Here is a 27,355-nt window from a genome sequence, read left to right on the forward strand (position 1 = left end):
AGCTCATGTAGGTTACGTGCCTTAATGATCCTGTTTCCTCCCTCCTCCCTGGACATATCATAAATCACATTCTCCAATGAACCATGTTGGAGGGCTATGAAACCCACACCCTCGACTCAGGTAATCTAGGACACAATCAGTAAAAGAAACATTTGCAGAATGTAGTTTCAGTTAGTGCAATCAGCAATCCATCAGCTCTCCCCACTCCTGTTTATGGCAATTTATTATTTTATTATTATTATTTATTAGATTTGTATGGTGCCCCTCTCCGAAGACTCGGGGCGGCTCACAACAGTAATAAAAACAATATAGTAGTGGAACAAATCTAATATTAAAAACATATAAGACCCTATCATTATTTAAAAAACCAAACAGCACATTCATACCAAACATAAAACAAAGTATAAAAAAGCCTGGGGGAAAGGTGTCTCAACTCCCCCATGCCTGGCGGTATAAGTGAGTCTTGAGTAGTTTACGAAAGACAAGGAGAGTGGGGGCAGTTCTAATCTCCGGGGGGAATTGGTTCCAGAGGACCGGGGCTGCCACAGAGAAGGCTCTTCCCCTGGGGCCCACCAAACGACATTATTTAGTCGACGGGACCCGTCGACTAAAGCTTTGCAAGTTGACACATATAGTGTTGATCTTACATTGAAGATGTAGTAGATGGATCAATCAGTAACAATCCTTTGCTCTTATTCTTGATAGCTTGTTATGGGTTAAACAGTCTTGTTATAGTTCTAATATGAGGAAATTAAAACGTAAATGTTCTGTCCCAGCATTGAGCCTCCCAAAATAAAATGCACACCACTGGATTAACTACTAAAGGTTTTTATTTATTAAAATTATTTATTTATTTATTAAATGTGTATGCCGCCCCTCTCCGTAGACTCTTAATAAGAGTGTATGCAGTTTGAATCTTTTAGAAAAGAAGGTAAAATCTAGCAAAGGCTTCACTTCACTGATTATAAAGTCTTATCAGCAGGCCAGAGTCCCAAGAATAGGTAAACATGACAGTAATTACTAGATTGCAGCAATGTTCAATATTGTAAACTTACAGAGGTTGGCTGGGAGCCTGGAGCTAATTACTGCAGCCAGGAATGTGGTCCTTTTAAAACATAAGCTGGAGACAAAAGCTGCAACAAGATTTCTGAAACTAACTGTGTTGTCCTCTTTAAATAGCCTGAGGGTATGGCCCAGTAGCCAGCAATGCTACTCATGAGGAAGCCTCCTCCTGAGTAACCACTCATGCCTCCTACAGGCCCTGTGAATCCTAGCATCAAGAAGAGGTTCCTTCTCTTCTTCTGAGTCACTCACCTTATGAAATGCAGAAGGCCCTGGTAGCTCTTCAGCCTCTGACACCATATCCTCTTCACTGTCAATTTCAGGTGCCATGAGCACAGATCACTTATACCATGCCTCCACTGTCTCTGAGTCCTCTGGATCCATTACTAATTGTGCAAAACTTGAACAGTGAATGTTTCATTTTTCTTGTAATTGTACTCCAAAAAGGTCAGCCTGGATTAATCCCCATCACCACCAAACCCCCCTCAAAGCTGACTTTCTTCTAACTCTCAAGAACTAACTCTACTCTTTCCCCCCCCCTTCTGTTCTCTGCCTTTTTGTATGTAAACGGGTAAAAAGCAGAGCTTGTCATTCCCTTTTAATTGACAGCCACCATCAAGAGATGATAGCTATTAAAAATGGGATAATTCTTCTTTAGAGATAAAACTTTATTTCCTGAACTCAAAAGTAGATACATAGTTATTATAGAACCCTAAGAAACTGGACAGCATGGTGGTTTAATATTTAATGACACACAATGGTAAATGGTAATTTTCTTCTTTAAACCTGAGCAGTGGTTCCTATAAGTATGATATTTGTTGAGCATGAAATTTCCTTTCTAGGATATTTCTGAACGCACCCCTTACCTCCTGGTTCCTCATGCTGTAGATTAATGGGTTGAGCATGGGGGTCACAACTACGTAGAATACAGAGGCTATTTGGTCTAGGTAAATATTTTGTCTAGAGCTTGGTTGTACATACATAAAGCTGAGACATCCATAGAAAATGGTGATGACCATGAGATGAGATGTACAAGTGGAGAAGGCTTTCCTACGGCTCGTGGCAGAGCGGATCTTTAAAATGGTGACCAGGATATAAGTGTAGGAAGTGAGAATAGTCAGGCTTGTTGTTATTAAATTGAAGCCAACAAATACAAATACCAACAGATAATTCAGACTGATATCTGAGCAGGAAAGAGCAAAAAGCGGAGGACCCTCACAATAAAAACTCTTAATGAGGTTTGGGCCACAGAAGGACAGTCTAGCTGCAGCCATTGTGTGTATGAAAGCATTAATGATCCCAGAAATGCAGGAAATTGTTAATAGCTGAACACACTTCCTTTGGGACATTATCATCATGTAGAGTAGAGGACTGCAGATTGCCACATAACGATCATAAGCCATCACAGCTAGTACATAACACTCCGTGGTGGCCAAAATAGTATAAAAGTAAAGCTGAGTTAAACAACCCTCATAGGAAATAATCTTCTTTTCTTTTAAAAGATTGGATAGGAATTTTGGAGTGACACATGATGAATAACAAATATCCAAAAAAGATAAGCTAGTAAGAAAAAAGTACATTGGTGTGTGGAGAGAAGGACTGATCCTGATTAAGATGATCATGCTTAGATTTCCTACCATGGTTAGGGCGTAAACAGCAGAAAATGTCCCAAAGAGGACCAGCTGCAACTTTGAGTCCTCTGTTAATCCAGTGAGTATGAACTCTGTCACCTGTTTGACAGAGTGATTATATGTGACCTGTTCCATGTAATCACAGCAACATTTCAGTCAATTTCCCTTTGTTTTTCTAATATTTGTAATGTAGTCTGAGGTCAGAATCATTTTTTAACTTCCTAGAAAAAGAAACAGAAGTTGGAAGACTTTTGATGAAGAGATCAAGTATGGTAATAAAATAATAATATAATATTCAGTAAATTAAGGGGACCCGGGAGTGATGTAAATAGAAATAAAAGGAACACTTAAACAACACAATATGACTCCAAATAAATCAACATTCTGTGAAGTCAAACTGTCAACTTAGGAAGCAACTCTGATTGACAATAAATGTCACATGTTGTCAGCACATTCAACTTTGTACAGAACAAAGAATTCAATGAGAATATTTCATTCATTCAGATCTAGGATGTGTTCTTTGAGTGTTCCCTTAATTTTTTTGAGCAATGTATATACATATATAATTTTGTTCTTTATATTTTAAAATGAATACTAAAGTAAGAACTAAGATAATTCAAATGTGTATAATAAAAGATCCATCATGTACTGTACTTGTGTCTATGTTACATGTATGCCTTGTCTATTTTTTTATATTTGTTGTTTAAATAAAAAAACTTTTAAAAAATAAAAAAAATATTCAGATTACAGGAAACAATATTCAGTCTGGAGAGATACCTGAAAATTGAGTCATGGTAATAGGAGTTATTTTCTATTGGTTTGAGATGTTCTGCTGCTCATCCAAGCAGTTTCATCAGTTAGAGCAAATTAGTTAGGCAGAGGATCATTGGAATGTAGCAATATGTCACCTCGGTAACTTAACATCTTCACTGATATATTGCCATGCACTTTGGCAAGAGTTGCTTGCATGCGTAGCAAAATGCTGAAACCAACAAAAATAAATTCAGTTGCCATAACTTAATTTTCAGATAACTTGGATGACTGAGAATCTTCATTGACAGTTAAACAGTCATTTTCTTTCAGATTAAAACTATATTATCATACTTTGAGTATAAGGTGCTATGCAATGAAATAGCAAGAGCAATTAGAATGCATTAGGCATGTCCTAATATATATGATTAAAACAGTTCCAGCCCATTAATACATTTCTCCACAAGACTATTAAGACCAATTAACAGCCATGAGAGTGCTACTGAAATCTTTGAGACCTCGCACAAATTTCAGAGCAAATATGACTTGCACTTACATTTCCTTTCACAGGATATTTAAGAAGCTGTTGTAAATCAGTCCATTGGTTCATTGCTGGATCCACATGCACTTTGACTTGTGGAAACTGATTACTTGTTAGTAAATAGTAATAGTTCTCTTTTTTAATCTCTTTTTAATCTTGATTTTGTCATGTTAGTGCCAGCTATGTATTAATTGTTAGTCTTACTTGCTTTTTTATACCATCCATTACTAAAACTTTTCATTTTACAACAAACGTTTACACCTTTATAAAGGTAATATTTGTTTTGTTCCATTTCAAAGTACCTTATCTTCTATGCCAAATGAATAGATTTATTCCTCACCAAACTTTTACATTTTCTGATATATTAAGAGTGGTTATTTTTAAAAACAACAACAACAACTGGAGAATCAGATTGTATGCTTACCATGCAAAATTGATCTTGCCATTCAATGCTCTTTGAAGTAACAATAACTTATCATCCCATGAATTTAAAGCAAACTCTCATAAGCAATAAAATGCAATTGTTGTTTCGTTGCTTTTTTATTATCAGATTCATTTTTTTTCCCCTGGTTAATCACATCTTTCAAATGTTATAATATCTATCTTTTTCAAGCTACTGATTGCAGGTTTCTGAAACTTGTACTAACATCCTTTTGCTCCTCTGAAGAAATTAAGATATTTTCCTTCAATCTTCAGCAACTCAACAACTTTATACAATTCTGCAGACAATAATATTTCCTCAAATTCTCTTTGCAGAAAAGAATTATACTGAGAAAAACACAATAGTTTTGGGAATGTCTCCCTGAAGTGCTTCAAACTGTTCTGTCTTAATTATACAATGAAGATTCAGTAAAACAAATTACAATAATTTGAAGTATTTACCATTGGAAAATGCAACATTAAATAATCACTTTTGTCCACTTACTGTTCTGTCGGGCTCTCTGGTAGACTCCTCCCAAAAATTCACAGGTACAAATTTCAGACACACATACGTTTGAAAATTCAAAACAATGTTCTTTATAATGAAAAGTCCCTTAACCTAAGCCCTCTTTTGGTATAGCAAAGAGCACTCGTCTCCAAACAAACTGGTAATTTGTACAAGTCCCTTATCAGTTCTGTGATACTTATCTTGCAGCTGTGAGGCAATTCACAGTCCTTCTTCTTTCACAAAGTGAAACACACTTTGCCCTGGTTTAGTTTCAAAGTGAGGAAAAATCAGCACACAAAAGGTCAAAGTCAGTAAAGCAGTCACGAAACACAACGATCAGATAATCCTCCACAATGGCCAAACCCACAGGCTGCTATTTGCAGCAGAGGCGGAGTAATGACACAGACACAGAGCTGGATTTAAAATGGGTCATTTTTATTAATTAAATTTGCATAATTTATTCAAATAAATTAGCATAAATTAGCATAAATTAACTATAACCCTAACAAGGACCCGCAGGCTCAAACAATTGCTTCTGGGGCGGAAAATGACATCAGAAAAACTTCCGGGGCAACTTATGGGCGTAGCTTCATGCTGATCCATGTGAGGGGCCACACCCTCACCTGACTCACTGCCATGCACCTGCATGTGGGAGGTCCCACCTTCTAACCCCTACAAGAGGAAGGAAATGGGTGGGACCCAAAGACAGGTTCCCCCCAATTGCTCAGGTCGCTTCCACCATTAGCCTTTGGAGAGAACCTGTCAATCATCCCCAAAGATGCCCAACGGAGAACACGCAGTTGCTAAACCACCACCCAGTTTTCCGCCCCTAACCTGCCATGGAGTGGGGGTCAGATCTCTATCTTGGCCCCCCGACTCCCCCCTCTAACTGCACCAGCTCGCGCAGTGACCGCTGCAGGTCCTGTAAGAAGATGGTGTTCCCCTGATCTGACAGGTGAACACCGTTAGCCCGGTAAAGCTATGGCTGATCTATGGTGATGTGGGGATGGGCAACCACTACCCCACCCAACTCTCTGACCATCCTACCCAAAGCCTTATTCACTCTCCTCCTAACACGGTGAATGGCCCTAGGAGAAATGGCATCCCTCCAAACGATCCTCGGGAGGATCTCAGACCATACCACTTGCATGGTTGGCCACACAGTGCGAAGAATACGCAAGTCTTCACGAGCCTGGCAGATCAGAGCTAGACCCCCAAGCATACACAGGTCATTGCCACCTAGGTGCAAGACCAACCACCTGGGTGCGGCCACCATGTGTTGCCCTCCCAGGAGCAGTGGAAGAAGCCCTTCCCACTGCAGACCTCTTCTCCCCATCCAGACGATGTTGACCCATCGGCCCAATGACAGCTGGGTCCCCACGGCGGTTCTTGCTGCAGAGCGGCCAGCCCAAAAGGTCATACTGTGGCGGCACAGCAACGCCATCGGTCTCGCACTGGCGGGGCTATCTAGAAGAGGGCAGAGAAAGGTTACCTAGCCTGAGATCCTGCCATAGTCCCTCAGCTGTCTGTACATAACCCAAATAGGCCGCTGACCTCCAGTGGCCAATCTCACGGATCCTCTGACCCAGGAAACCAGACACTGCTGCACTAGTTGCAGCGCCGATACGGAATGAATGCATTCCATAGCCGGCGGGGTCGATGCCAATCCTGACCAGAGCCCTAGTCACTAAAGCCCAAAATTGATAGCGGGTCAGAGGGGTACCGTCCTGGTGCTTAAAAAGGTACCCCTGCCCCGCTCCCCTAAGACTACAGAAATTATAAAGAGCTGCCACCGGGCACACAGACTGATCGGTGGCAGCCGTCAACTCTATCCTGACACCCCTACATAACTGATCAATTTTGGATTGTCTCACCAATAGAGAGACACCCCTTTCGCTAAAATGCAAGTCAGAAAACTGGAAAGCACGGAGAGACCTGTAAGCCTGGGAGGAGGCCAGAGCCTCGCTGACTCGAAGGGCCCCAAAAAACATGACACAGGCCATACAGAGAGGCACACAGGCTGTTCCAAGCTCGATTAATGAGCGACAGCTGCTGTACCGTTAATGCCTGTCTGCTATCCGCTGGGGGGCCCGGTCGCTCCCTCACCCAACCTTCCAGCATCTTCCGAATGCGGAAGTCGCAAGAAAGGTCCAGAAAGCCACTGGCCTTAGATAAAAAGGTGAGGCCTGCCAACCTGGACCTAACTGAAAGGCCGCGCTGCCTAAGCAGCACGCAGAACTCCATAAGGTGATCCACTGGGAATGGCCAAATGTGAGGGTAACCCCTGGTTTGCCTAAAATCCCAAAACTCCTTACCTGCATTCTGATATGACCTCAAGGTGCCTGGTGCCACTGAGAGGGCCATGGCCCTGTTAGCTTCAGTCCTCCACTGCTCGAGAGCCCGCCCAGGCTCCAAAGGTGGTCCGGGAAGGCTTCCAGTGATGCACAAGCCCACAGAGCCAGGGTCTGAAACCTAGACAACTGACCACGGGACAAGGCGTCAGCGATCCTGTTGTCTAGACCGGGGACATGCCGAGCCAGAAACAGGGCATTTAGAGACAATGACCTGTGCACGAAATGGCGGACAAGCCGCATGACCCTGTCACTTTTAGAGGACAGGGCATTCACAACGTGGACTACAGCCAGGTTGTCGCACCAAAAGTGCACAGTTTTGCCCCTAAACTGTTCTCCCCACAGCTCTAAAGCTACTATCAGTGGGAAGAGCTCCAGGAAGGTCAAATCCTTGACCAAGGGAGAGGCCCTCCATTCCGGAGGCCACATGGAATGGCACCACTGGTCACCTAAGATAACCCCGAACCCCCGGGTCCCTGCAGCATCCGAGCATAACGGCAACTCAGCTTCCAAAAGAAGCTCGTGCCTCCAAAAGGACAGACCATTGAAGTGGGCCAGAAAACCCCACCATACACGCAGGTCATCTTTGACCCCAGCGCTCAGGTGGGTACGATGATGGGGCAAACGTAGCCCCTTCATCGCAGTATATACTCTCCGGGAAAAAGCCCTGCCGGGGGCTACCACCCAGCAGGCAAAGTTAAGAAGCCCGGCGAGTTCCTGCAGCTGATGAAGGGTTACCTTCCAACTACCTAAAACTATGTCAAGCTTGCTCTGGATCTTGAGCAGCTTGTCTAGGGGCAATCTACAAGATTGCTCCTCCGAGTCCAATTCAATACCCAGAAAAGTAATCCTCCTACCCCACACTTCCTAACCATGGCTACCTCCACGTCAAAAGACGCATAGCGGACCAAGCAAAGCTCATCAGGAATGAAATCATTCACTGATTCTCCCCTCGGGAAGGACAGGTAGTGAATCAACCTAAATTCACCACTGGCCTTCTTATGAACCACCCCCAAGGGAGAGACCCGAAGAGTTGGCGAGGGTGGGCACGGGAAAGGTCCCAGTACCCTGCCCTCAGCCACCTCTTTCTGGATTTTAGCCCTAGCTATGTCTTCATGCTCCACAACCGATCTAAGGTTGTCAGACATGAAGGCCTTCCTAAGTCCCACGTATGGAATCCTAAAACCCTCTGTGAAACCTTGTAAGAGAGCAGCCGCTCTCCCACGAGGGTGGTAGTCCTTCAACCACTCTTTCAACATTCCCAGCCTAATTGGGCTGGGACCCTTTCCCCCCAGCAGGTGGGGGGTGCTTAGTCTGTCCCCCCCTTCTTATCCTTACCACCTTTGGGCTTAGTACAAACGCTGGTGGCGTGGGAGCCCCCACAGTTCCCACACGCGTGTCTGAATCTGCAGAAGGGACGAAAACACACCCCCTTGGCTGCAAATTCATGACACAGAGGGGCAGCTTTTGCCGCATCTCCCCCAGCTGCCTGAACCGGAGGAGACACCGCCGGCTCGCCCTCCATGAAGTGGCCACTGTCCGTGCAGTCGCCACCCCCAGTCCCGGACATGTGGGTTGCGGCAAACCATAAATAGGGGACAACCACGTCCCAAGGAAGTGTGGGATCAAATGCTATCCGCATCCTAAAAGCCTCATCATAGTTACGCCAAATTGTGCCCTTGTACTCGAAATGAGCATGGGCAATCAAATCAATGTATTTAAGCATAGAGGCAGCCCGAGTGGGCTCCCTCTGTATCACTACCGAGGTGTATGTAGGTATGCATACAGCCATGAGCTGAAGCACCTGCTAACCTTAACCTTCTTGGGTTTGTCCACCTTAACTTTGCCCTCTTTCTCCTTCTTAGGGACTTCCCTGTTAAGGAGGGAGAAAAGATCCACATACTCCCCCTTCCAAATACATTCCCTGACAGTGGGATGAAGGTGAAAACCTAAGGGCGTGGAGGGCAACCCCCACGGAATGGCGGCCGCCCCGGACTCAACCGGTGGTGTTGAAGGCTTCTGCCTTTTTGGAGCCATCAGAGTCAAATGAGTATCAGACAGCAAAATTAACCCAAATGGGAATGATCCTCGGTATCCCAGTAAAGTTTAGATGGGAAGTGAAAGGCTCACCCCTAGGCCCCCAGGCCTGAAGGCTCAAAGGCTTTGCTAGGCCCGCTAGGCCGCACCCCCCTGGACCCAAGCCACCCCAAAGGTACTGTAAAAAAAAAACCCTGGAGGAAAGGCCCCTGCCCAGGAAGATTCCCCCTTGCTCCCAAGGGAAAGGCTCCGAAGCTCTCCGCCCCCCGACTCCAAACCAGAAGGCCTCCGATGAGGCCTAGGTAGCCGAAATGGCTGATGCCACGAGGCAGCCTAAAATGGCCACCGTAGGAAGCGAATCCCAGCCGGATGTTCGCTTCGATGTTGTCCAGGGTGAAAAGGAGGCCCTGGAGCCTGCCCAGCCCTTTTATAGGGCTGGCAGGCTCTGCCCTGGATGACGTCATCGGGTAGGCCGAAGCCTCCCGAAGTTGGCCGAGATCTCGCAAAATCTCGCGAGATCTCGGCCTTTCAAGATGGCGGCTGTGTCGAGGGCCGTGTCTCCCTGGCCCTGCTGCAAAACGGGCTGGGGATAAATCACCGGCCGGGTATTATAGCAGCCTCACTAATTACCACAGCCCCACCCAACCACAGGTGGCCTCATTTTCTTTGATAATAATCTCTCAGTTGTTGTTGCCTATGCATCGCTCTCCGCATGCGTGGCTGTATCATTAACTCTTGTTCTGAATCCAAGGAGGAGCTAGATAATTGATCTCCTTCTGAGCTGTCTGCCCCACTCTCCTCCTCCCTGTCACTCATGTCTTCTTGGTCAGAGGAGCCTTCATCAGCAGATTCCACTGGGGGGCAAAACAAGCCTGCAGCATGTGGATGTCTCCCCCACATCCACAGTTCTTGGGGCAGGAGCTGGGTCAGAGCTAACCACAACACTTACTAATAGTATTTTATCATACATTTTTTCCACACAATGATGTTTCTCATGTAGACAAAGAGTGCCTTTCAAAAATATGTGTTTTATTATTTAAATAGAAAAAAATAGAAAAAAGATTAACAAAACTGTGTTGAAGGCCTCCCAGGAGATCACATGTTAGGTTTAGGTTTATTGGATTTATATGCCGCCCCTCTCCGCAAACTCGGGGCGGCTCACAACAATAATAAAAAACAGTACAGTACATAATACCAAATCCAATGCCCACATGTGTCTGAAGCCAAGCAGAGGTGACTACTTCCTTGGCAAAGAGCCTGAGTACATCTACACTTAGGATGACAGTGGTCTTTACCTTTTTCAGGAAGGCATCATTGGACTCAACTATGTTGGATAATATATTGGATAAGGTCCCGATGGCCAAGCATTGCAGATTGGTGGGGCATCATGCGAGGGCCTTCTCTGTAGCGGCTCCTGCTCTGTGGAAGCAACTACAGCCAGAGACTCATACTTCCCCCCAACCTCCTGGCCTTCCAAAAGGCTGTGAAAACATGGCTCTGCCTGCAGGACTGGAACTGGGAGCTGCTGAACAACTAACCTCAGCCAAGAGATATGAATGTGATTGCTGAATTTTTATGAAAATAAATACTTAAATTTACTAGATGAAATATACCACATAGTGATATTTGATAGATAAGTTTATTCTTTTTTCTTCTTTTCTTTTTTGAATTAGCATAAATTACAATTATATAACCGATGGAAAATATTGAAGTTTGAAATTTTTATGATAGTATATAATACATAGAGATATATCATTGATATGTTCACTTTTCTGTATTTGCAGCAGAGGCGGAGTAACGACATGGACACAAAGAGCTGGATTTAAAATGGGTCATTTTTATTAATTAAATTTGCATAATTTATTCATTAAATTAGCATAAATTTAACTAAACCCTAACAAGGACCCGCAGGGTCAAAACAATTACTTCCAGGGCGGAAAATGACATCAGAAAAACTTCTGGGGCAACTTATGGGCGTAGCTCCATGGTGATCCAGGTGAAGGGCCCCGCCCTCACCTGGATCTCTGCCATGCACCTGCATGTGGGAGGTCTCACCGTCTAAACCCCTACAAGGGGATAGAAATGGGTGGGACCCAAAGACGGGATTCCCCCAAATGGTCAGATCGAGCTAAAGGCACCATGACCTTTGGAGAGAACCTGTCAATCATCCCCAAAGATGCCCAACGGAGAACACGCAGTTGCTAAACACCACCCAGTTTTCCGCCCCTAACCTGCCATGGAGTGGGGGTCAGATCTCTATCTTGGCTCCCCGACTCCCCCCTCTAACTGCACCAGCTCGCGCAGTGACCTCTGCAGGTCCTGTAAGAAGATGGTGTTCCCCTGTTATGACAAGTGAACGCCGTCAGCCTGGTAAAGCCACGGCTGATCTATGGTGATGTTGGGATGGGAAGCCACTACCCCACCCAACTCTCTAACCAGCCTACCCATAGCCTTATTCACCTTTCTCCTGACCTTGTGAATGGCCCTAAGGGAAATGGCGTCCCCAGAGGATCCTTGGGAGGATCTCGGACCAGACCACTTCCGTGGTTGGCGAAGCTTTGCGAAGAACATGCAGGTCTTTGTGGGTGTGGCAAGCAATGCCAAACCCCCAGTACACACAGGTCATTGCCACCAAGGTGCAAGACTGACCACCTGGGTGTGACACATCTTGTGCCGCCCTCCCAGGAGCAGAGAGAGAAGCCCCTCCCATCACAGGCCTCTTCTCCCCATCCAGACAATGTTGACCCATCGGCCCAAAGACAGCTGGGTCCCCCGGGCGGTTCTTGCTGCAGAGCGGCCAGCCCAAAGACCATACTGTGGCCACACAGCAACACCGTCGGTCTCGCCCTGGTGGGGCAATCTAGAAGAGGGCAGAGAAAGGTTACCTAGTGTGAAATCCTGTCCTACTACCTCAGCTGGCCGTACATAACCCAAATAGGCCGCTGACCACCAGCGGCCAATCTCCCGGATCCTATGACCCGGGAAACTAGACACTGCTGTGCTAGTGGCAGCGCCAATACGGAACGAATGCATTCCATAGCTGGCGGGGTTAATGCCAAACTTGACTAGAGCCCTAGTCACAAAAGCCCAAAATTGGTAGCGGGTAAGCGGGGTACCGTCGTGGTGTTTAAAAAAGGTACCCCTGCCCCACCCCCCTAAGACTACAGAAATTAGAAAGAGCTGCCACCGGGCACACAGACTGATTGGTGGCTGCCGTCAACTCTATCCTGACACCCCTACATAACTGGTCAGTTTTAGATTGTCTCATTACTAGACCCTCCCATTACTAAAGTACAAGTCAGAAAACTGAAAAGCGCGGAGAGACCAGTCGCCTTGAGAGGAAGCTAATGCCTCGCTGACTTGAAGGGCCCCAAAAACATAACACTGGCCGCCACCTGAAAAGGGCGGGCCTCATACAGGGAGGCGTACAGGCTGTTCCAAGCATGATTAATAAGGGACAACTGCTGTACAGTTAATGCCTGTCTACTGTCCGATGGGGGCGCAGGCAGCTCCCTAACCCAACCTTCCAGAAACATCCAAATGCGGAAGTTGCAAGAAGAGTCCGGAAAGCCACTGGCCTTAGACTGAAAGGCCAGGCAGCCAGCCTCGACCTGTTGGTTCTAACTGAGAAGCCGAGCTGCCTAAGCAGCACGCAGAACTCTATGAGGTGATCTACTGGGAAGGGCCAAATATGAGGGTAACCCCAGGCTTGCCTAAAGTCCCAAAACTCCTTACCTGAGTTCTGATATACCCTCAAGGTGCTGGGTGCCACCGAGAGAGCCATGGCCCTTCTTGCTTCCATCCTCCACTGTTCGTGAGCACGCCCAGGCTCCAGAGGTGGTCGGGGAAAACTTCCGGTGATGCGCGAGCCCACGGAGCCAGCGTCTGAAACCTGGACAACTGACCACGGGACAAGGCGTCAGCGATCGCGTTATCTAGCCCGGGAACGCGCCGAGCCAGAAACAGGGCATTTAGAGACAAAGACCGGTGCATAAAATAGCGCACAAGCCGCATGACCCTGTCACTCTTGGAGACTCCTGGGAGGGGCAGGGTGGGCAACCAGTTCAGTGAACCAGATTAAAATTAACATCCAGTTCACCTGAACTGGTCGTACATAACCCAAATAGGCCGCTGACCACCAGCGGCCAATCTCCCGGATCCTATGACCCGGGAAACTAGACACTGCTGTGCTAGTGGCAGCGCCAATACGGAACGAATGCATTCCATAGCTGGCGGGGTTAATGCCAAACTTGACTAGAGCCCTAGTCACAAAAGCCCAAAATTGGTAGCGGGTAAGCGGGGTACCGTCGTGGTGTTTAAAAAAGGTACCCCTGCCCCACCCCCCTAAGACTACAGAAATTAGAAAGAGCTGCCACCGGGCACACAGACTGATTGGTGGCTGCCGTCAACTCTATCCTGACACCCCTACATAACTGGTCAGTTTTAGATTGTCTCATTACTAGACCCTCCCATTACTAAAGTACAAGTCAGAAAACTGAAAAGCGCGGAGAGACCAGTCGCCTTGAGAGGAAGCTAATGCCTCGCTGACTTGAAGGGCCCCAAAAACATAACACTGGCCGCCACCTGAAAAGGGCGGGCCTCATACAGGGAGGCGTACAGGCTGTTCCAAGCATGATTAATAAGGGACAACTGCTGTACAGTTAATGCCTGTCTACTGTCCGATGGGGGCGCAGGCAGCTCCCTAACCCAACCTTCCAGAAACATCCAAATGCGGAAGTTGCAAGAAGAGTCCGGAAAGCCACTGGCCTTAGACTGAAAGGCCAGGCAGCCAGCCTCGACCTGTTGGTTCTAACTGAGAAGCCGAGCTGCCTAAGCAGCACGCAGAACTCTATGAGGTGATCTACTGGGAAGGGCCAAATATGAGGGTAACCCCAGGCTTGCCTAAAGTCCCAAAACTCCTTACCTGAGTTCTGATATACCCTCAAGGTGCTGGGTGCCACCGAGAGAGCCATGGCCCTTCTTGCTTCCATCCTCCACTGTTCGTGAGCACGCCCAGGCTCCAGAGGTGGTCGGGGAAAACTTCCGGTGATGCGCGAGCCCACGGAGCCAGCGTCTGAAACCTGGACAACTGACCACGGGACAAGGCGTCAGCGATCGCGTTATCTAGCCCGGGAACGCGCCGAGCCAGAAACAGGGCATTTAGAGACAAAGACCGGTGCATAAAATAGCGCACAAGCCGCATGACCCTGTCACTCTTGGAGACTCCTGGGAGGGGCAGGGTGGGCAACCAGTTCAGTGAACCAGATTAAAATTAACATCCAGTTCACCTGAACTGGTCGTACATAACCCAAATAGGCCGCTGACCACCAGCGGCCAATCTCCCGGATCCTATGACCCGGGAAACTAGACACTGCTGTGCTAGTGGCAGCGCCAATACGGAACGAATGCATTCCATAGCTGGCGGGGTTAATGCCAAACTTGACTAGAGCCCTAGTCACAAAAGCCCAAAATTGGTAGCGGGTAAGCGGGGTACCGTCGTGGTGTTTAAAAAAGGTACCCCTGCCCCACCCCCCTAAGACTACAGAAATTAGAAAGAGCTGCCACCGGGCACACAGACTGATTGGTGGCTGCCGTCAACTCTATCCTGACACCCCTACATAACTGGTCAGTTTTAGATTGTCTCATTACTAGACCCTCCCATTACTAAAGTACAAGTCAGAAAACTGAAAAGCGCGGAGAGACCAGTCGCCTTGAGAGGAAGCTAATGCCTCGCTGACTCGAAGGGCCCCAAAAACATAACACTGGCCGCCACCTGAAAAGGGCGGGCCTCATACAGGGAGGCGTACAGGCTGTTCCAAGCATGATTAATAAGGGACAACTGCTGTACAGTTAATGCCTGTCTACTGTCCGATGGGGGCGCAGGCAGCTCCCTAACCCAACCTTCCAGAAACATCCAAATGCGGAAGTTGCAAGAAGAGTCCGGAAAGCCACTGGCCTTAGACTGAAAGGCCAGGCAGCCAGCCTCGACCTGTTGGTTCTAACTGAGAAGCCGAGCTGCCTAAGCAGCACGCAGAACTCTATGAGGTGATCTACTGGGAAGGGCCAAATATGAGGGTAACCCCAGGCTTGCCTAAAGTCCCAAAACTCCTTACCTGAGTTCTGATATACCCTCAAGGTGCTGGGTGCCACCGAGAGAGCCATGGCCCTTCTTGCTTCCATCCTCCACTGTTCGTGAGCACGCCCAGGCTCCAGAGGTGGTCGGGGAAAACTTCCGGTGATGCGCGAGCCCACGGAGCCAGCGTCTGAAACCTGGACAACTGACCACGGGACAAGGCGTCAGCGATCGCGTTATCTAGCCCGGGAACGCGCCGAGCCAGAAACAGGGCATTTAGAGACAAAGACCGGTGCATAAAATAGCGCACAAGCCGCATGACCCTGTCACTCTTGGAGACTCCTGGGAGGGGCAGGGTGGGCAACCAGTTCAGTGAACCAGATTAAAATTAACATCCAGTTCACCTGAACTGGTCTCAACTGGCTGAATCCCACCCTGCACCATGCCATTTCAGTCTTGGTTGAGGATGGGGAGTGAGAGAAAGAGAGAAGTCATCACATTGTGATGTGATTCAGGGCTCAGTTCTTTCCCACTCGTGATTGGCATCCACATGAGAGCATTAGCTGAAATCATGCATTGGCAAAGAGCAAGATATTGCTGAAGTTATTACTATCAATAATTTGTCCTTTAAATGCTGGCTTTGTGAAGCTTCTGGCAATATGAAATAACTGGTAAATAGATTAAAGAGTACATTCTGAAAAATATATAATGTACCTGGTAACCTTATTAGACATAGGAAATGCACTTGATATAGCACAAATTTAATTTGTGGAACATGTTATGAAAGTGGGTTCTCATCAAACTTTCAAGGCCTTTGAAAGACTCTGAAAACTACATCTAAGTAGCAGTATATACCACTAAACTATTTGTCATACTCATGTACTGTGAAATTTAGGATGAACTGCCTTGGAAAATTCTATGGATTTGAATGCCCCAGATTAAGATATTTTTTAGAGATTAAAACAGCAATTCCATTTCATCCGCAATAAAAATAAATATTAATGTGAACAAAATTGGTACAGAGGACTAGATTTTTCTGTGTTGTAAAATTGTTGATTTCAATATCAATATTAAATGTATTTGTTAAAAAAATATTTATGAATTTAAAACAAGATCAATACATTAAAATCTTATTTTGGTTATTGTACTTAACCGATATTTAAGAAAACTGGTTGTTGATTTTACATTGGCTATATAATGTAAATGTATTACCTGGCCTGAGTTTTGTATTGGTTAAACAGTCGCATTGGTTAAACAGTCTCCGCCTTTTCGTCTATAAACCGCTAAAAAGGACAGCTTGTAATTCTCTTTTAATTGACAGCCGCCATTAAAAATGGGATAATTCTTCTTTAGAGATAAAATTATATTTATTGATCTCAAAAGTAGATATATAGTTATTACCAGAGCCCCAAGATAACTGTACAGCATAGTGGTTTAATATTTACTGGTACACAATGGTAAAGAAAATATTTTCTTCTCTAAAACTGAGCAGTGGTTCTTAAAAACATGATATTTGTTAAACATGAAATTTCTTTTCTAGGATATTTCTGAAGGCGCCTCTTACCTCCTGGTTCCTCATGCTGTAGATTAATGGGTTGAGCATGGGGGTCACAACTACATAGAACACTGAGGCTATTTGGTCTAGGAGAAGATTCTGTCTAGAGCTTGGTCGCATGTACATAAAAATAAGACATCCATAGAAAATGGTGACAACTGTTAGATGAGATGTACAAGTGGAGAAGGCTTTCCTTTGGCTTGCAGCAGAATGGAGTTTTAAAATGGTGACCAGGATATAAGCGTAGGAAGTAAGTACAATGAAGCTTGTTGTAAATAAATTGAAAGCAACAAATACAAATATCAAGAGATAATTGAGACTGACATCTGAGCAGGAAAGAGCATAAAGAGGAGGACCCTCACAATAAAAACTCTTAATGAGATTTGGGCCACAGAAGGACAGTCTAGTTGCAGCAATTGTGTGAATGGAAGCATTAATGAATGCAGCAATGCAGGAAATTGTTAATAGCTGAACACACTTCCATTGGGACATTATCATCATGTAGAGTAGAGGACTGCAGATTGCCACATAGCGATCATAAGCCATCACAGCTAGGATATAACACTCTATGGTCGAAAAAAGGGCATAAAAGTAAAGCTGAGTTAAACAACCCTCATAGGAAATAATCTTCTTTTCTTTTAAAAGATTGGATAGGAATTTTGGAGTGACACATGATGAATAACAAATATCCAAAAGAGATAAGCTGGTAAGGAAAAAGTACATTGGTGTGTGGAGAGAAGGACTGATCCTGATTAAGATAATCATGCTTAGATTTCCTACCACGGTTATGGCATAAACAGCAGAAAATGCCCCAAAGAGGATTAGCTGCAACTTTGAGTCCTCTGTTAATCCAGTGAGTATGAACTCTGTCACCTGTTTGACAGAGTGATTATATGTGACCTGTCCCATGTCATCACAGTAACACTTCAGTCAATTTCCCTTTGTTTTTCTAATATTTGTAATGTAGTCTGTGATCAGAATCAATTTTTAACTTCCTAGAAAAAGAAACAGAAGTTGGAAGACTTTTGATGAAGAGGTCAAGTATAGTAATAAAATAATAATAATATAATATTCAGTAAATTAAGGGGACCCGAGAGTGATGTAAATAGATATATACTGCTCAAAAAAATAAAGAGAACACTGAAACAAAACAATATAACTCCAAGTAAATCAAACTTCTGTGAAATCAAACTGTCTACTTAGGAAGCAACATGGATTGACAATAAATTTCACATGTTGTCAGCACATTCAACTTTGTACAGAACATTGCATCGGAAGTGGAGTAACAATGCGGACACAGAGCTGGATTTAAACTGGGTCATTTTTATTAATTAAATAAACTTATTTAATTCAAAACTAAAATTGGACCCGCAGAGGTCAATGCAGCAAATCCGGCCAACAGTAAGTTGCCGGCTCGGCAAAGTATTCAATGAGAATATTTCATTCATTCAGATCTAGGATGTGTTCTTTGAGTGTTCCCTTTATTTTTTTGAGCAGTGTATATACATATATAATTTTGTTCTTTATATTTTAAGGTGAATACTAAAGTAAGAACTAAGAGAATTCAAATAGAAGATCCATCATGTACTTGTTTCTATGTTACATGTATGTCTTGTCTATTTTTTATATTTGTTGTTTAAATACAAAAAACTTTTTAAAAATAAAAAAAATCAGTTTACAGGAAGCAATATTCAGTCTGGAGAGATATCTGAAAATTGAGTCATGGTAATAGGAGTTATTTTCTATCTGTTTCAGATGTTTTGCTGCTCATCCAAGCCGTTTCATCAGTTAGAGCAAATTAATTAGGCAGAGGATCATTGGAATGTAGCAATATGTCACCTCGGTGACTTAACATCTTCACTGATATATTGCCATGCACTTTGGCAACAGTTGCTTGCATGCGTAGCAAAATGCTCAAACCAACAAAAATAAATTCAGTTGCCATAACGTAACTTTCAGATAACTTTGATGACTGATAATCTTCATTGACAGTTAAGCAGACATTTTCTTTCAGATTAAAACTATATTATCATACTTTGAGTATAAGGTGCTATGCAATGAAATAGCAAGAGTAATTAGAATGCATTAGGCATGTCCTAATATATATGATTAAAACAGTTCCAGCCCATTAATACATTTCTCCACAAGACTATTAAGACCAATTAACAACCACGAGAGTGCTACTGAAATCTTTGAGACGTCACACAAATTTCAGAGCAAATATGACTTGCACTTACATTTCCTTTCACAGGATATTTGAGAAGCTGTTGTAAATCGGTCCATCGGTTCATTGCTGGATCCACATGCACTTTGACTTGTGGAAACTGATTACTTGTTAGTAAATAGTAATAGTTCTCTTTTTAATCTCCTTTTAATTTTGATTTTGTCATGTTAGTGCCAGCTATGTATTAATTGTTAGTTTTACTTGCTTTTTTGTACCATCCATTACTAAAACTTTTCATTTTACAAGAAACGTTTACAGCTTTATAAAGGTAATATTTGTTTTGTTCCATTTCAAAGTACCTTATCTTCTATGCCAAATGAATAGATTTATTCCTCACCAAACTTTTACATTTTCTGATATATTAAGAGTGGTTATTTTTAAAACAACAACAACATCTGGAGAATCAGATTGTATGCTTACCATGCAAAATTGATCTTGCCATTCAATGCTCTTTGAAGTAACAATAACTTATCATCCCATGAATTTAAAGCAAACTCTCATAAGCAATAAAATGCAATTGTTGTTTCGTTGCTTTTTTATTATCAGATTCATTTATTTTTTCCCTGGTTAATCACATTTTTCAAATGTTATAATATCTATCTTTTTCAAGCTACTAATTGCAGGTTTCTGAAACTTGTACTAACATCCTTTTGCTCCTTTGAAGAAATTAAGATATTTTCCTTCAATCTTCAGCAACTCAACAACTTTATACAATTCTGCAGACAATAATATTTCCTCAAATTCTCTTTGCAGAAAAGAATTCTACTGAGAAAAACACAATAGTTTTGGGAATGTCTCCCTGAAGTGCTTCAAACTGTTCTGTCTTAATTATACAATGAAGATTCAGTAAAACAAATTACAATTATTTGAAGTATTTACCATTGGAAAATGCAACATTAAATAATCACTTTTGTCCACTTACTAATAGTATTTTATTATACATTTCTTCTGCACAATGATGTTCCTCATGTAGACAAAGTGCGCCTTTCAAAAATATGTGTTTTATTATTTAAATAGAAAAAAATAGAACAAAGGATTAACAAAACTGTGTTGAAGGCCTCCCAGGAGATCACATGTTAGGTTTAGGTTTAGGTTTATTGGATTTATATGCCGCCCCTCTCCGCAAACTCGGGGCGGCTCACAACAATAATAAAAAACAGTACAGTACATAATACCAAATCCAATGCCCACATGTGTCTGAAGCCAAGCAGAGGTGACTACTTCCTTGGCAAAGAGCCTGAGTACATCTACACTTAGGATGACAGTGGTCTTTACCTTTTTCAGGAAGGCATCATTGGACTCAACTATGTTGGATAATATATTGGATAAGGTCCCGATGGCCAAGCATTGCAGATTGGTGGGGCATCATGCGAGGGCCTTCTCTGTAGCGGCTCCTGCTCTGTGGAAGCAACTACAGCCAGAGACTCATACTTCCCCCCAACCTCCTGGCCTTCCAAAAGGCTGTGAAAACATGGCTCTGCCTGCAGGACTGGGACTGGGAGCTGCTGAACAACTAGCCTCAGCCAAGAGATATGAATGTGATTGCTGAGTTTTTATGAAAATAAATAGTTAAATTTACTAGATGAAATATACCACATAGCGATATTTGATAGATAAGTTTATTCTTTTTTCTTCTTTTCTTTTTTGAATTAGCATAAATTACAATTATATAACCGATGGAAAATATTGAAGTTTGAGATTTTTATGATAGTATATAATACATAGAGGTATATCATTGATATGTTCACTTTTCTGTATTGATCTATACTATAATTAGTTCTTTTTTTCTGTATTAAGAAGACTTCTATGCTGAGTGGGGCAATTGTGCCTCCTTTCTATGTTAAATGTTGTATGTCTTGTTACGTCTTTACTTCAAATACTAATATATATATATATATATATATATATATATATATATATATATATATATATATAAAAGAAAATAAATTCCAGAGACGTTCAGACAAAGAGAACAGAAAAGTTTTATTCTCTTTGGTTATTTAAAACATTTCTGGCCAGAAGCGGGTGACACCATACAAAAGCGAGAAGCGGATTAATGAACCCTGATTACAAAGAAGCCTCTCCCATCAACCATGGTAACTCATGGCAACTCAGGAATGTCAGTGATGGATATGGAGTGATGCAGTGGTATTCCCCCTACTCCATGCCCAGCTCTAGAGGCTTTCTTTGAATCTCCAGCAAGGTAAAAATGGCATCCCCCAGAAGGAAACAGACCCAGAAATGGCCCGTTCCAGACTTCTGGTACTTTCAGGAGGCCCATTTTTCTCCCTCCCTGGGCTCCAGAGGCTCTCAGGAGGCTGGAAATGGGCCTATTTCTGTACTTCCAATAGAACCATCTGTACTTCTGGTAGACCCATTTTTCACCTTCCCAAGCTCCAGAGGCTTTTCTTGAGCCTCCAGAATGGTGAAAATGGTTTCCCCCGGGGGCTCCAGAGGCACCCCTGAGATCAGAAATGGCCTTATTTCTGGACTTCTGGTAGGGCCATTTTTCACTTTCCCAGAGCCTCTGCATTTACCTGGCATCCAAAACGGGTTGCATGGACACTCTGGGAAAGGCAGGGTAGGCAACCAATTCAGTGAACCAGATTAAAATTAACATCCAGTTCACCTGAACCAATGTGAACTGGCTGAATCCCACCCTGCACCATGCCATTTCAGTCTTGGTTGAGGATGTGGAGTAAGAGAAAGAGAGAAGTCATCACATTGTGATGTGATTCAGGGCTCAGTTCTTTCCCACTCGTGATTGGCATCCACATGAGAGCATTAGGTGAAATCATGCATTGGCAAAGAGAAAGATATTGCTGAAGTTATTACTATCAATAATTTGTCCTTTAAATGCTGGCTTTGTGAAACTTCTGGCAATATGAAATAACTAGTAAATAGATTAAAGAGTACATTCTGAACAATATATAATGTACCTGGTAACCTTATTAAACATAGGAAAAGCACTTGATATAGCACAAATTTAATTTGTGGAACATGTTATGAAAGTGGGTTCTCATCAAACTTTCAAGGCCTTTGAAATACTCTGAAAACTACATCTAAGTAGCAGTATATACACTAAACTATTTTCATACTCATGTACTGTGAAATTTAGGATGAACTGCCTTGGAAAATTCTATGGATTTGAATGCCCCAGATTAAGATATATTTTAGAGATTAAAACAGCAATTCCATTTCATCCGCAATAAAAATATATATTAATAATGTGAACAAAATTGGCACAGAGGACTAGATTTTCCTGTGTTGTAAAATTGATGATTTCAATGTCAATATTAAATGTATTTATTAAAACAGTATTTATGCATTTAAAACAAGATCAATACATCAATTCACTGTTGTAAGCCGCCCCAAGTCTACGGAGAGGGGTGGCGTACACATCTAATAAATAATAATAATAATAATAATAATAATAATAATAATAATAATAATAATAATAAATCTTATTTGGGTTATTGTACTTAACCGATATTTAAGAAAACTGGTGGTTGATTTTGCAATCGCTATATAATGTAAATGTATTACCTGGCCTGAGTTTTGTATTGGTTAAACAGTTGCATTGGTTAAACAGTCTCTGCCTTTTGGTCTATAAATGGCTAAAAAGCACAGCTTGTCATTCCCTTTTAATTGACAGCCACCATTAGGGGATGATAGCTATTAAGAATGGGATAATTCTTCTTTAGAGATAAAATTTTATTTATTGACGTCAAAAGTAAATATATAGTTATTACCAGAGCCCCAAGAAAACTGTACAGCATAGTAGTTTAATATTTACTGGTACACAATGGTAAAGAAAATATTTTCTTCTCTAAACCTGATGTTTGTTGAACATGAAATTTCCTTTCTAGGATATTTCTGAAGGCGCCTCTTACCTCCTGGTTCCTCATGCTGTAGATTAATGGGTTGAGCATGGGGGTCACAACTACATAGAACACTGAGGCTATTTGGTCTAGGAGAAGATTCTGTCTAGAGCCTGGTCGCATGTACATAAAAATAAAACATCCATAGAAAATGGTGACGACCGTGAGGTGAGATGTACAAGTGGAGAAGGCTTTCCTTTGGCTTGCAGCAGAATGGAGTTTTAACCCTTGTATGCTGTTCGAAAAAAGTTCCTAATGTTATGTTCCCGGGTCACCCTGACCCGGACCGAAAACTCTTCATTTGCAGTGCTTATGTTTGGTCTTTTTGAAAGCTTTTTTCACCTGGAAACATGTTTGAACATTTCTGCACACAATGGAATGAAAATTGAACTGAAAAAATTAATCCTTATTGGTTTATTTTGCACATAAATGTGCCTCCCCCCCCGTTTTTGTGAAAGTTTTTTTCAATTTATGGATAGTTTTGCTTGCAAAATCCATTCTATTTTACTAAAGTTGGTGTGGGATTGGTAGCTTGAACATTTCTGCACACAATGATATGAAAATTGAACTGAGAAAATTAATCCTTATTGGTTTATTTTGCACATAAATGTGCCTCCCCCCCCGTTTCTGTGACATAGTCTTCACTTTATGGATAGTTTTGCTAGCAGAATACATTCAATTTTGCTAAAGTTGGTGTGGGATTTGTAGCTTGAACATTTCTGAACATAATGATATGAAAATTGAAGTGGAAAAATTGATGCATATTGGTTTATTTTGCATATAAAGTTATTTCAATTTATATAAAATTTATGCTGTTAATTTCAAATTTACATACTTTTTTTTAGTAAAATGGATTTCTTTCATAAAATTAGTTATCTGGCTACAATGTGGTTGATTTTCAAAAGGATATTCCAAATATTTCTAGACAAATATGTATGAACAGTGACAATAATGGCACACAGCAAGGCCGGGGGGGGGGGTGTCCCTTTTGTGGCAAAAATAAACCAATAAGAACCATTTTTTTCAGTTCATTTATATTTTTCTTATATTCAGAAATGTTCAATTTAGTATATCAAACCTTTTGGGGGAAAATTCCTTAGGGATTTGTAGCCTTAAAAAATAGAAATTGACACGAAATTCAGAAAGGATGGGGGGAGGGGCTTTTTGATCAAAATAAAAATATAAGTCTCAATTTTTCCAGTTCAATTTTCATATCATTATGTTCATAAATGTTCAAACTAGTTTTCCAGTTGAAAAAGTTTAAAAAAATACCAAATTCAAGTACCTAAAAAAAATCATTTTGGTCCGGGTCTATATGACCCGAACAGACTAAACGTGACTTTTTTTTGCCCAGAAAAAAAAATTTTTCCCCACCCCCACAAATATTTTTTTGATGATCAGCATTGTTAAATTGAGTAAATGAATGCCTAAGATATTAAAAATATTTTGGATTTGAAGCCTGCGTAAATATAAAGTGAAAATGGTTGCAAGCAGCCGAGGGGGGGAGGGAGGCCTTATTTCTGATGTTAAAAAACCAGTAAGAATCATTTTTTTCAGTTCCTTTATATTTTTCTTATATTCAGAAATGTTCAAGGTACCATTCCCACACCAACTCCAGTAAAATAGACTGCATTTTGCAAGCAAAACTATCCATAAATTGAAAAAACTTTCACAAAAACGAGGGGGGGAGGCACATTTATGGGCAAAATAAACCAATAAGGATTAATTTTTTCAGTTCAATTTTCATTCCATTGTGTGAAGAAATGTTCAGACTACTTTCCAAGTGAAAAAAGCTTTCAAAAAGACCAAACATAAGCACTGCAAATGAAGAGTTTTCGGTCCGGGTCAGGGTGACCCGGGAACATAACATTAGGGAGTTGTTTTTTTTCAGCAAGAAAGAAACCTCCCACCCCCCAAAAAAAATTCTCATAGAGAGAACCCCTGAAATGATGAAAAGTCATGAAATTTCAAGTTTCAGATATGCAGGGAAAATTTTTTACAGGGTCTCAAACCTTGATTTCGGGTCTCACAGACCCGAACAGAACAGCAGGGTTAAAATGGTGACCAGGATATAAGCGTAGGAAGTGAGTACAATGAAGCTTGTTGTAAATAAATTGAAACCAACAAATACAAATATCAAGAGATAATTGAGACTGACATCTGAGCAGGAAAGAGCAAAAAGTGGAGGACCCTCACAATAAAAACTCTTAATGAGATTTGGGCCACAGAAGGACAGTCTAGTTGCAGCCATTGTGTGAATGGTAGTATTAATAATCCCAGCAATGCAGGAAATTGTTAATAGCTGAACATACTTCCTTTGGGACATTATCATCATGTAGAGTAGAGGACTGCAGATTGCCACATAGCGATCATAAGCCATCACAGCTAGGATATAACATTCTGTGGTCGCAAAAAGGGCATAAAAGTAAAGCTGAGTTAAACAACCCTCATAGGAAATAATCTTCTTTTCTTTTAAAAGATTGGATAGGAATTTTGGAGTGACACATGATGAATAACAAATATCCAAAAGAGATAAGCTGGTAAGGAAAAAGTACATTGGTGTGTGGAGAGATGGACTGATCCTGATTAAGATAATCATGCTTAGATTTCCTACCACGGTTAGGGTATAAACAGCAGAAAATGCCCCAAAGAGGATTAGCTGCAACTTTGAGTCCTCTGTTAATCCAGTGAGTATGAACTCTGTCACCTGTGTGTTATTTCCCATGTAATCACAGTAACATTTCATTCAATTTCCTTCTGTTTTTCTAATATTTGTAATGTAGTAAGTAATGAGATCAGAAACAATGTTTAACTTCCTAGAAAAAGAAACAGAAGTTGGAAGACTTGATGAAGAGGTCAAGTATGATAATAAAATAATATGCAGTAAATTAAGGGAACCCGAGTGATGTAAATACACACACACACACACACACACACAATTTTGTTCTTTATATTTTAAGATGAATACTGAAGTAAGAACGAAGGGAATTCAAATGTGTATACTAGAAGATCCATCATGTACTTGTGTGAATGATCCATGTATGTCTTGTCTATTTTTGTATTTAAAAATAAAAAGAATATTCAGTTTACAGGAAGCGATATTCAGTCTGGAGAGATATCTGAAAATTGAGTCATGGTAATAGGAGTCATTTCCTATTGGTTTGAGATGTTTTGCTGTTCATTCAAGCAGTTTCATCAGTTAGAGCAAATTAGTTAGGCAGAGGATCATTGGAATCATAGTTCCCTCTAAGCTGAGCAGTGAGCAATCGCTCACTTAAAAATCATCATCAAGTGAGAGTTTTCCAAACCTGCCCAGAAGCCGAGAGGGAAAGAGTGAGAGGGAAGGAGAGAGAGAGGAAGAGAGGAAGAGAGAGAAACAGATAGAAAAAAGAGAGGAAGGAAAAGAGAAAGAAAAAGAATGGGAGTAAGGAAGAGAGAAAGAAAATCAAAATCTAGTTTAAAACTAGCTCAACTATTTAAGTGGCATTTTGATATTGATAGAGTTGCCCTATTATGAGCTCACTGTTATAGACACACAGTACAGTATTTTATTTTGAAATTCTCTGAGGCAAAACAGGGTGGGGTTTTTGTTTGTTTGTTTGTTTGTTTGTTTGTTTGCTTGCTTGCTTGCTTGCTTGCTTGCTTGCTTGCTTGCTTGCTTGCTTGCTTGCTTGTTTATTTATTTATTTATTTATTTATTTATTTATTATTTCTGTGCCGCCCAGTCCCAAAGGGACTGCCGCTCAGACACTATACTCCCCCCCCCCAAAAAAAAATTTAGAGGGAACACTGATTGGAATGTAGCAATATGTCACTTAGGTGACTTAATATCTTCACTGATATATTGCCATGCACTTTGGGGAGAAATCTTCTAAGGTTTGTGTGGGAGGAGTTGCTACAATCTAAGTATTCTCTGCCTAACTAACTTGAAGAAGTTGCTTGCATGAGTAGAAAAATGCTCAAACCAACAGAAAATAAGTTCAGTTGCCATAACGTAACTTTCAGATAACTTGGATGACTGAGAATCTTCATTGACAGCTACACAGATATTTTCTTTCAGATTAAAACTATATTATCATACTTTGAGTGTAAGGTGCTATGCAATGAAATAGCAAGAGTAATTAGAATGCATTAGGCATGTATGAATGATTAAAACAGTTCCAGCCCATTAATATATTTCTCCAGAAAACTATTAAAGACAATTAACAATCATGAGAGCGCTATTGAAATTTTTGAGACCTCAGATAAATATCAGAGCAAATATGACTTGCACTTACATTTCCTTTCACAGGATATTTGAGAAGCTGTTGTAAATTGGTCCA

The 27,355-nt window shown here is 42.0% G+C and overlaps 3 protein-coding genes across 3 annotated transcripts; all 3 read right to left on the reverse strand.

Annotated features, from left to right (window-relative positions):
- Positions 1–1,862: 1,862 nt before the first annotated feature.
- LOC139165275 (olfactory receptor 5J3-like) lies at positions 1,863–2,828 on the reverse strand. The gene has a single exon (XM_070748473.1). The coding sequence runs from the start codon at positions 2,826–2,828 to the stop codon at positions 1,863–1,865; it is 966 nt and encodes a 321-aa protein (XP_070604574.1).
- A 6,932-nt stretch (positions 2,829–9,760) lies between these two features.
- On the reverse strand, positions 9,761–17,837 carry LOC139165342 (olfactory receptor 5AP2-like). Its single transcript, XM_070748562.1, has 8 exons — positions 16,906–17,837; positions 16,797–16,825; positions 15,414–15,578; positions 14,225–14,389; positions 13,206–13,337; positions 13,036–13,108; positions 12,226–12,373; positions 9,761–9,883 (listed from the first exon to the last, which is right to left on the reverse strand). Exons 1-8 carry the CDS (start codon positions 17,835–17,837, stop codon positions 9,761–9,763), a joined length of 1,767 nt encoding a protein of 588 aa, XP_070604663.1.
- Positions 17,838–21,462: 3,625 nt separating this feature from the next.
- Positions 21,463–25,758, reverse strand: LOC139165429 (olfactory receptor 5F1-like). The gene is made up of 3 exons (XM_070748631.1): positions 25,074–25,758; positions 22,988–23,260; positions 21,463–21,689 (listed from the first exon to the last, which is right to left on the reverse strand). The coding sequence occupies exons 1-3, from the start codon at positions 25,756–25,758 to the stop codon at positions 21,463–21,465; spliced, it is 1,185 nt and encodes a 394-aa protein (XP_070604732.1).
- Positions 25,759–27,355: the final 1,597 nt, after the last annotated feature.

The sequence above is a fragment of the Erythrolamprus reginae genome, chromosome 1, assembly GCF_031021105.1.
Source record: "Erythrolamprus reginae isolate rEryReg1 chromosome 1, rEryReg1.hap1, whole genome shotgun sequence".
NCBI lineage: Eukaryota > Metazoa > Chordata > Lepidosauria > Squamata > Dipsadidae > Erythrolamprus > Erythrolamprus reginae.

What these genes read in the sequence shown, in the direction of transcription:
- LOC139165275 (XM_070748473.1), bottom strand. Translation starts at nt 2,828, where the DNA reads ATGGAACAGGTCACATATAATCACTCTGTCAAACAGGTGACAGAGTTC.
- LOC139165429 (XM_070748631.1), bottom strand. Translation starts at nt 25,758, where the DNA reads ATGGGAAATAACACACAGGTGACAGAGTTCATACTCACTGGATTAACA. An exon ending in CATTTTAACCCTGCTGTTCT is followed by an intron (nt 23,261 to 25,073) that starts GTTCGGGTCTGT and finishes ACAGCATACAAG; the next exon opens with GGTTAAAACTCCATTCTGCT. An exon ending in TCATGTTCAACAAACATCAG is followed by an intron (nt 21,690 to 22,987) that starts GTTTAGAGAAGA and finishes TTTGGATGCCAG; the next exon opens with GTAAATGCAGAGGCTCTGGG.
- LOC139165342 (XM_070748562.1), bottom strand. Translation starts at nt 17,837, where the DNA reads ATGGGACAGGTCACATATAATCACTCTGTCAAACAGGTGACAGAGTTC. An exon ending in GAGGGTATATCAGAACTCAG is followed by an intron (nt 14,390 to 15,413) that starts GTAAGGAGTTTT and finishes TCCCGTGGTCAG; the next exon opens with TTGTCCAGGTTTCAGACGCT. An exon ending in CGCTGACGCCTTGTCCCGTG is followed by an intron (nt 13,109 to 13,205) that starts GTCAGTTGTCCA and finishes GCTCACGAACAG; the next exon opens with TGGAGGATGGAAGCAAGAAG.